General features: G+C 47.9%; 1 protein-coding gene and 1 long non-coding RNA gene across 3 annotated transcripts; one reads left to right on the forward strand and one right to left on the reverse strand.

The window, feature by feature from the left end:
• Positions 1-4,555: 4,555 nt before the first annotated feature.
• Positions 4,556-6,303, reverse strand: Gm36428. 2 transcript variants are annotated; one of them, XR_003956531.1, is made up of 3 exons: positions 5,796-6,303; positions 4,795-5,052; positions 4,556-4,713 (listed from the first exon to the last, which is right to left on the reverse strand). It is a non-coding gene; the product is annotated as a predicted gene, 36428 (long non-coding RNA). The 2 variants fall into 2 exon arrangements; XR_869505.3 differs by lacking the exon at positions 4,556-4,713 and having other exon boundaries at positions 4,794-5,052.
• Apold1 (apolipoprotein L domain containing 1) lies at positions 4,659-9,494 on the forward strand. Its single transcript, NM_001109914.1, has 2 exons — positions 4,659-4,687; positions 6,240-9,494. Exon 2 carries the CDS (start codon positions 6,243-6,245, stop codon positions 6,981-6,983), a length of 741 nt encoding a protein of 246 aa, NP_001103384.1. The 5' UTR covers positions 4,659-4,687; positions 6,240-6,242; the 3' UTR covers positions 6,984-9,494.
• The last annotated feature ends 786 nt before the right edge of the window (positions 9,495-10,280 follow it).

A 10,280-nucleotide genomic window follows, 5' to 3' on the forward strand; every position in this document is an offset into this window, starting at 1 on the left:
TTAGTCCCAGTGGAGGCAGAGGTAAGCAGATCTCTGAGGTCAGACAGAGATACACAGTGAGTCCTCATGTCAGAAAACAACAAAACAAAAATATCACAGTTTTCAGAGTCTGGGCAGGGACGGCTCAGTGGTTGAGAGCATGTACCACTCTTGCAGGAGACCTGGATGAGGTCTGCAGCATCCACCTAGACAGCTCACAACAGCCTCTATGTTCAGTTCCAGAGGAATCTGACACCCACTTCTGGATTCTAAGGATAAGGTACTCACATGCACACACACACACACACACACACACACACACATACACACACAAGCTCAGGCTTGCGAGCATGCACACACAAACATTTTTAAGTCTTCAGATTAAGTACTCTATGTTACCACCAAACAGAATATTCCAAAGAGATACTTAGTGTCAACGTCTCTGTAACATTGTTAAGAATATAGCGACATCTCTCCTCTTTTCTCCTCCTCCCACCTCAGCGCATTTTACTATGAAACCAGAATGGTCTCAAATTTGATATTCTCCTGCCTCTGCCTCCTGAGTGCACAGCTACAGATGTGTTCCAGCACTGTATTTTGTGTATGCACTTGTGTGTATGAGTGTCTTACTTACGGTTTCTATTGCTGTCATGAAGCACCATGACCGAAAGCAACTTGAGGAAGAAAGAGTTTATATCATCTTGTACTCTGCTATCCAGAGATGTCAGGGTAGGAACTGATGTAGTGACCACAGAGGACCAAGGATTAGCTGTCTGGCTTTCCCTACTTGCCAGTTCTCTTTCTTACACACTCCAGGCCCAGGGACCTGCACAGGAATGGCACCTACCAACAGTCTGCTGGGCCTGTCTACACTAATCACTAAACGAGAAAATGTCGCCACAGGTTAGCCTATGGGCTGATCTAATGGAGGCATTTTCCCAGTTGAAGGTCCCTCTTCTCAGATGAACCTGTATTGTGTCACGTTGACAGAAAACTAAGCAGCAGGATGAATTTATGTGTATGGGCAAAGTGTGTGTGTGTGTGTGTGTGTGTGTGTGTGTGTGTGTGTGTTAGAGAGAGAGAGAGAGAGAGAGAGAGAGAGTGGTGGTAGTGTCTCTTTGTGTAGTCCTGGCTGGCCTGGAACTTGGTATATGGCACAAGCTGGCCTCAAACTCACAGACATCCACTTGTTTCTGCCTCCTGAGTGCTAGGATTACAGATGTGCCTAATGATTTTAGGATCTCTTAGTCTTCCTCTCCTGCCTACCCCTCTTCCTGATTCTTTGAGGTAGGGTCTCACACTGTAGCCTAAGGCTGTCCTGCAACTCTGTGTAGCCCAGCCTGGCTTGGGCCTCACTGTACAGCTCATACTGACCTTCTGCAGTTTGGATGTGGCCCCCAAAAGCCCATGAATTAAGAGCTTAATCCCCATCCAGCAGGACACCGCCGCAAAGGGTGGAAGTGTTAGGGGTTGGCCATAGTGAGGGCTATGCTTTGTCTTATGTGTTTACTGGCATGCCCTTGAAGGCGATTGTTGGGCCCCATTTTGGCCCTGGTTTGGACCTTGAAGACAAACTTGAGCCTGGCTCCAGTTTTGAGACCGGTCTCAGTCACTTCCATATCGGGGTAACTCAGCAAGACCTGCTTGGCCCTGGCCCTGCTGTTGCTGAGGTAGAGCTTTGCCACTGGCCCTGTCAGTCACTCCATACCCTCCGTCACCCTTCCCTGCCTCCTATGTCATCTTACCTGTCTTAGTCAGGGTTTTTATTCCTGCACAAACATCATGACCAAGACGCAAGTTGGGGAGGAAACGGTTTATTCAGCTTACTCTTCCATCATCAAGGAAGTCAGGACTAGAACTCAAGCAGGTCAGGAAGCAGGAGCTGATGCAGAGGCCATGGAGGGATGTTCTTTACTGGCTTGCTTCCACTGGCTTGCTCAGTCCCACACGGCAAGCAGGTGAAGGGGAGAAAGCGAGACTCCCTTCTTCCAATGTCCTTGTATGGTCTCCAGCAGAAGGTGTAACCCAGATTGAAGGTGTGTTCCAGATGACCTTGAACTCAGAGATCTCCCTGTCTTAATCTTCTGGAATCCATAGCCACTATGCCTCAAGATCTCCATACCAAGATCCAGATCAGAATCTTCTATCTCCCAGCCTCCAGATTAGGGTCACTGGTGAGCCTTCCAATTCTGGATTGTAGTTCATTTCAAATATAGTCAAGTTGACAACCAGGAATAGCCACTACATTACCCCACCAAAAATCCCCCTCCCTATGTTCCCAACTTATATAAGGAAGACACTGATGCCATAAAGTTGGTTCCTGCTTTGATAAGGCTCCTGGCTTGGTGTGTTTCTTTTGGACCGTGGGGCACTCGCCATCCAGCTCAGCCCCGGAGAGAGACCCCGGCAGGAGTGAGGCCCCTCTCCTCTCACCTGGACCTGCTGGCAAGGAGCCAGCTGGTGCTTATCATAGAAAACCCAGTCCCTCTTCTTCCTCTGTGTTTTGTTCTGTTTTCCTAAGGTAGGAACAGTTTGCCACACACCTCTGGCCTGATGTGCCCAAAGTAATGGGGCTAACAACAGGTCATGAGCCAGAACCTCAATGCTATGAGGAAAATAAACCCTTTTCTTCACCCCTGACGCCCTTTACACACACACACACACACACACACACACACACACACACACACACACACACACACATGGACCAGGGACCTGCACAGGAATGGCACCTACCAACAGTGTGCTGGGCCTGTCTATATATGTGTGTGTGTGTGTGTGTGTGTGTGTGTGTGTGTGTGTACATGCACGTGGGAGTAAGAGAATGGCTTTGAGTGTTGTTCCTCATGTGCTGGCTGCCCTTTTGTGGTTGGAGTAGATAGAGCTTGTGATGTAAGCTAGGCTGCTCGACCAGCAACACCACACTTGGCAGTTTTAAATGTAGGTCCTGAGGATTAGACTCAGGCCCCTGTGCTTCCAGGTTTTGCTCTCCAGTTCGGGCTGACCTTGAACTTTGAGCAAACTATGATGCTTCCTTCCAGGTGCTGGGATGACAGGCCTGTGCCACCATGCCCAGCCGTTCTGCCTCTTATCTCAAGAGTACAAGTAGACGCTGGGGCCATTCTGCTCGGTTATGTCTATTCTGTAGGAGCTATAACCAGAACACTTGGACGTGGACTAAATTCTGACTGATCAAGGTCAAGAGCAGCAGGGTGTGCTGCAGGTGGCACTGCTCTGGTAAAGACAGGTTATCCATACGAAAGTGAGGGGCTTAATTGTGTTCTACAATGATAGAGCTGTTGAAACTTTCCAAATGGGGCAGAGCAAGAGGCAAGTTCAATGCCAGTCTGATCTACTTAATGAGTTCTAGGCTAGCCAGAACTCCATAGTGAGACCGCACTGAACAGATGCAAGAGACTCCAAATGAATAAGGGGGACTTTTGTTTCGTTTTGGGAACAGGGTCTCACGTAGCCCAGGCTGGATTCCAACTAGCTATGAATCCGAAGCTGACCTTGAATGTCTAACCCTCAAGCTTTTACTTCCTGGTGCTGGAATTACAGGGGTGGGCCACAGTGATGGGTTTCTGGGTGCCAGTGTTAGAATCCAGGGCCTCCGCGTGCTAGTCTACTGCACCTCCAGCTGGAGACATGAATCATTTAGGTGAAAACCAGTTTGGCCTTTGACGATGGTGTCAGGGGTCCTTTGGTGAGACTGGGTTTCCCAACTAAGCTTCAGCTTCTCCCCTCCCCCCACCCCCACCCTAACTGCTTCAGGGATAGCTATGGGGTGCATCGCCATCTGGTCTGGGTAAAGGCACAGAAAGAAGCTACATTCATTTCCCCGCCTGCACGCTCTGTAATAGATAACTGTTTTTCAGACCCTGCTGGGGAACCTGTAGCTAGAATCCACTCATTTAACCATGATGCAAGCTACAGTCCTCGCTTCATATGAAAACCCCGGAAGCCATCATCTCCCCGCTGCCATGGAAAGTGTATAATTAGCTCGGTGTGCAGCTTGACCCCAGTGATTTTTCTGACGCACTTGGCCCCGCAGTGTGCCCTTTTTGAGACCTCCTGTGTCTTCTCCACAGCTGGAGATGCCCTAAACTGCACGCAGCACTTCCTGTGGGCGTGGTCTTGAATTTTAGGCGCTCCTTGGTGCTGGCTGCCCTCCCTTAATGGGTCACATGCTTCAGCTACTTACATCCCCACAAAGCTCTTTGAAAAGGACCATGAGTGGCTGTATCGATCATAATTAAGTTTTCCGGTCCCTCCTATTTCTTTTTAAAAATGATTTTCTGATGGAGTCCTCTCAAAGAAACACTATAATTGGGCAGCCTGGGGCATGTGGGAAAGCCTCCCCCGATGGCGTCAGTAGCTATTCTCAGGAGAGGAAAGGCAGGGTATCCCCACTGGGAGATGACAGCACTTGTTTCAAGTTGGGGAAGAGCCTGTGGTTCTCTTCCTGCGTTTGGAGGGGAAAGCGAACACACAATATTCATTTCCTAAATACGGGACGTGCTTTGCCAGCGTCTCTTTTTCCAACATGTCATATCCTGGCCGAAGGCAGCAGGGGTCAGGGCAGGAAACAGCAGCTTCTCAGAATGAGACAAGGCTTTCCCAGAGCCGTCATTGGCTCCTGGGAGCTATAAAGTATGCTCGTCCAGAAACAGTCTCCCACTTTTCTTCCTGGAGGCCAGAGTGAAGGGTAAGTGGGGAGTCCGAGGGATGTGTCTGCAATGGGATTGGTGATATCGGGGTCAACTCTCGAGGCGTCATGTATTTGGAGTGACTTTTTCCCAACCTTCTTGTTACCTGAAAACTTCTTACTGGTCAGCTAGATCATGGAGGTCAACCAGGAGCTGTAGGACCTATGAGTCAGGAGACCAGTGTTCTTCTGGGGGCACTGAGAAACATCAGCTGTTGGTAGCCGGTCTCTAAAGGCCTTCATCTTAACCGAGGACAATGAGTTCTGGCTGTGCATGCCGATGCAAGCCTGGAATTCTAGAACTCAGGAGGTGGAGGCCGGAGAATCGGGGGTTTGAGGTCAACTTGGACTATGTAACAGCCTGTCTTTAAAAACAACAAAAACAAATGGAGAAAGATAAAAAATTAAATAACTTCTGCCCTGCTCGTTCAGGTCCGACATGCTCTTTCAGTGACTTATTTGGTGCCTTTAAGAAGTTCTGACTGGTGGAGAGTACAGTGTGTATGAAAATGGGGCTCCCTCATTACCAGGACAGATGGCCTTTTACAGATGAACCTGGTACATTCAGCTTTCTCCCTTAGTCACCTTTTATTGGCTTCAGTCCATCTGGACCCAAGGAAGCCTCCAGTGAGCTGCTAGCTAGCACCTTTTCTTTTTTACCTTGAGACAAATTCTTGTTATGTAGCCTTGGATGGCCTAGAACTCAGTATTTAGACCAGGTTGGCCTTGAACTCTCAATGATCCTGCCTCTGCCTCCCAAGTGCTAGGATTAGAGAGAGGGACAGGGACATTGAGAGAAGGAGAGAGAGAGAGAGAGAGAGAGAGAGAGAGAGAGAGAGAGAGAATATAATGATATAATGAGAATGGGGGGGGCAAGTACCTTGAGTCCCTAGGACACAAGTCTCCACATAATGAAAAGTTTTTGTTACGTTACATGCACGGTTTGCTACTTTTAAGGTGTTCTCTTCTTTTTATTGGTCCTTGTTTGTCAGGAGTTGGGGAATAGAATAGGGTGTCACACCAGACAATGGCTCTACCCCTGAGCTGCATCCTCAGCCCAAGTGTCATTTTGAAAACAGAGCAAAGTCTCTGTTTTCAGAGCATTTACCTGGAGCAGCTTTCTAATAGTCTCCACCTTCCCGTTTAAACCTTTATTTAAATCTGTGGATGGTGTCCATAGATTTTGTTCCCTGGAAGGAAAGCAGAAGACAGCATAATCTCTGTTGGAACGCACAGTTAACGGGTTCTGGGAACTTGTGTGACTTGTCCCAGGCTCCAGAGCCTTTGGAAACTTGACCCATAACCCAGTAGTAACCTACCTCCCTGTTCCCAGTCCTGAGTGGTTTATTTATTCGTGTATTCATTTCGGCAGCCTTGTGGATTGAGTCTGAGGGTTGAACGCTAGGTAAGTGATCTACCATTAAGGCAACACGCCCAGCATAAAGTCTATTAATTATTTGAGGACTCTCTAGAGAGTGCACCGGGCAGCTCTAGCCTAGGGCAGCAACGGGTGCGGAAACTCGGGCTAACTGTGCGTCTATGTCCCTCACAGGGCATGGAGAAGCGGGCGGCCTGGGAGCCGCAGGGCGCCGATGCGCTGCGGCGCTTCCAAGGATTGCTGCTGGACCGCCGTGGCCGGCTGCACAGCCAAGTGCTGCGCCTGCGCGAAGTGGCCCGGAGGCTGGAGCGGCTACGCAGGCGCTCCCTGGCGGCCAACGTGGCGGGCAGCTCTCTGAGCGCCGCTGGTGCCCTGGCAGCCATCGTGGGGTTGTCACTCAGCCCGGTCACCCTGGGAGCCTCGCTCGTGGCGTCGGCCGTGGGCTTAGGGGTGGCCACCGCCGGAGGGGCAGTCACCATCACGTCCGACCTCTCTCTGATCTTCTGCAATTCCCGGGAGGTGCGGAGGGTGCAGGAGATCGCCGCCACCTGCCAGGACCAGATGCGCGAGCTTCTGAGCTGCCTGGAGTTCTTCTGTCAGTGGCAGGGACGCAGGGACCGCCAGCTGCTGCAGAGCGGGAGGGACGCCTCCATGGCCCTTTACAACTCTGTCTACTTCATCGTCTTCTTCGGCTCACGTGGCTTCCTCATCCCCAGACGTGCCGAGGGGGCCACCAAAGTGAGCCAGGCCGTCCTGAAGGCCAAGATTCAGAAACTGTCAGAGAGCCTGGAGTCGTGCACTGGCGCCCTGGATGAACTTAGTGAGCAGCTGGAGTCCCGGGTCCAGCTCTGCACCAAGGCCGGCCGTGGCCACAACCTCAGGATCTCCACTGATCTGGACGCAGCGTTGTTTTTCTAAGAGCATCCTCTACCTATATGGAATGTTCTAGAGTCGTAGCATCCACAGGGAAGTGCTACATGGGTGGAGTGCAAAGGATGATAGGAACTCTTCTTGCAGGGCTTCCGTCAGTCCTTAGCTCCTTGTGTGTGTGAAGGACTTTTCGCTTGTGTAATCCCAACTGAGTATGTGATCCTTTTTGTCTTTGTAGGGATTGTAGACCCAACCTGGGCCGCGGAGCTGACTTGCTCTGCTCTTCCCACCCCAGTTTATCCACTCATAGACCAAATCTGACTATTGCATACTTTCCCAGCATGGCTTCAAATTCACACCTCTAGGTACCCTGAGAGGGAAAGCCACCCGAAGAGTCACTTTAATCCCAACATACTCACCCGCCTTCACTTCTGTAAAGAAGCTGGGGGAGGGGTGAGATGCAGTCCCTGACAATTTTAAATAACTGACCACAAAGAGGAGAGCAACGGCCTTTGAGTTAAACAGTCTTGGACTGATCACAGGCTCTGTCCCCCACCGGTCGTGTGACTTAGCCACCTTCTCTTGCTGAGACTTGGCTTGTTCAGTGACACAGATGGTGGTAAGAACACACCCTGTTGTGAAGCCCTGAGATAAGAAAGGACCTTCAGAGTCACTCTCAGAAAGTCCAGGAAAGACTGGCCCAGCAGCCCAAGAAAGACTATGCTGTGTGCTTGTAAAGCCAGTTACTCTGTCCCCTGTAAACTAGAAGACAGAGCAGCACAGACCCTTTAGAGGGCAGTGTTGCCCATTCCATGTAGAGACTGGTACAGAGGTAATGTGAAGTTACCAGCAAAAACAAACAAAATCAAAAACAAAAAATAAAAACAAAACAAACAAACAAAAAAAACCCCAAACCTCTTTATCCTCTGAAAACTCCAGACACCATATCTTTATTTATTTAAAATTAGTTATTTAATTTCTGTGTATTATTTACATTTGATTTTATTTAACTATAGCATTTAGAAAATAATAAGAATATTAAGGGTCTGAATAGGAAGGGAGTCTGTTAAGGCTCTTTCCAGGAGGTCAGGTTTGGATTTCTAGAGTCTTTTTCCCTCAGAGAGGACTCTCTAGTGTTTGGCACGATCCCTGTAAGTAAGATGGGGGAGTCCTGAGGAGAGAGAGAGAGACTAAACTGATTTTTAAACTGGTAAATGGAGTCTTGAATTGTGGAATATATGAATGATTAAGCCTGTGTGTCCTGAAGGTACTTTGCCAGAAAGCACTTGACTTGAAAAAGAAAACCTATTTAATTCAGGAGTGGAGGAATAGAGACTCATGAAGGAAACATTTAGACCTTGGAAACCTGTCCTATGAAATTCTGTTTTTATAAAATTGTGTTATGATAGAGATCTGTCACATTTTGACTTTGGGGCTGTAAGAAACCTGCTATCTATGCTTAAGAAAGTACTTCTAATTTATTCAATATCTTCCTAAATTATCCTTTAGAAAGAGTTGCAAAGTCTTTGGGACCATACCCAGGAAACCTTGGCTGTATATTTAAATTATTTAATGCTATACATTTGCGCAGCCCCTATGATTCCCAGTGATGGCCACGTGTCTGAGGAAATGTTTTGGCATGAGGGGGAGGGGTGCTCTTTCTATATTTATTTTTGTTTCCTATAAACTGTAGTTGGCGTATATCCTGATTTAATTTGACATTGATGTGGCTTTTTTTTTTTTTTTTGACACTGTGTCTTTCTCTAGGCAGCCCTGGATGTCCCAGAACTCACTCTGTAGATCAGGCTGACCTCAAACTCACAGAGTTTGCTTCTGCCTCCTGAGTGCTGGGATTAAAGGAATACACAGCATGCCCAGCTTGGGTTTTTTTTTTGTTTTTGTTTTTGTTTTTGTTTTGTTTTGTTTTTAACTGCTGTCACTTTTAGACTGCCTGTGTGGGCACTGGAGTATACCTCAGGCTCTCCTTCCATCATCCGGCTGAAGCCATTCCCTGACGCCGTCATGCATTGGTGCTTTGTCTCGGGTTATACTCCTCCATTACCGACCTGTTCCATATAACCCAAAATGGGAATGTTTTGAGTATATAGCAAAGTACTAAGCTTCTGAAGGTTTTATCAGTGGTCTGCTGTGTGCGCATCTGAGAGTGTCTACTTTCCATCCACAGATGGCAGAAGGGTCTAGAGGTTGAGTTCCAGGGCACCCGAGCTACACAATGAGACCTCATCTCAAAAATACAATGAAACAACAAAAACTGAAAGCACATTTGAATAATTCGCTGTTTGTCTGTATTATGAGGGATTAGCTTGGTCATTCTCTTTCTTATGTGTAGGCATGTTGTGAAAATTGGAGGATTTGCCAGGGGTTAGCAAAGTTCAGTACAATTGATCCTAGAGACAAATTGTTTATTTCTTTCATGGGACAGTGGAGTGGGTTTTCCCTTTCGACCGTCATTCTATAAGCAAGCAGGTCGAAAGGGTTTGTGGCGCAAATGAAAAGAGAGAAATAAATGTTAGGGTTTGGAAAATACATGTTTGTTCTAAATGCTGGGGTGTTCTTGTGTTCCTTTTTTGGTTTTACAGTCACCTGGATTGTTTTGTTTCACAGTAAAGGGACCACATTTGGTTTGCATCTTAAAACTCTGATAAAGTTTGGGGGCTGGAGAGATGGCTCAGCAATGAAGAGCATCTGTTGCTCTCACAGAGTTCTGGGATTCCATTCCCAGCACGCACATGACAGCTCACAATTATCTGTGAATCCAGTTCCAGGGGATACCCTCTTCTGAACTCCACGGACACCAGCCACGCACTCGGTACGAATACATATATGTGGGCAAAACATTCATATATACAATTTAAAAAAAATCATAAAAAGGACCAACCCTCCCCAAGAAAGAAAGAAGAACCCTTAGTGAGTACTTTGACCCTAACTCCTTTTGTGTATTTGCCCTAGACACAGGTCATGTCCAATATGATGAATTTCAAAGGTAAAAGTATTTGCTGGGCTGGGGGCAGGGGAGAGAGGAGTGCTGCAGAGACCATTCTAGATTAGGTCATGGTCAGTCAACTTTCTGAATCTCCCCTTCAGCAACTTGGTATGAATAATAAGGAAAAATAGACAAAGAGGTTGTATGGGGGCTGAAGTGATGGCTCAGCCGCTAAGAGTCTTTCTTCTTTCGGAGAAGCACAGTTTGGTTCCAACATTGATTTCAGTTGGCTCACAACTGTGTGGAGTTCCGGCACCTCAGGGGATTTAATGCCCTTGTCTGGCCTCTGTGGGCACCTGCATACCCTCAGACATACAGACGTAGATTAAAACTAAGTTGAA

The sequence above is a fragment of the Mus musculus genome, chromosome 6, assembly GCF_000001635.26.
Source record: "Mus musculus strain C57BL/6J chromosome 6, GRCm38.p6 C57BL/6J".
Lineage (NCBI taxonomy): Eukaryota > Metazoa > Chordata > Mammalia > Rodentia > Muridae > Mus > Mus musculus.

Excerpts from the sequence above, each read along its gene's own strand:
- Apold1 (NM_001109914.1), top strand. The coding sequence starts at position 6,243 with ATGGAGAAGCGGGCGGCCTGGGAGCCGCAGGGCGCCGATGCGCTGCGG.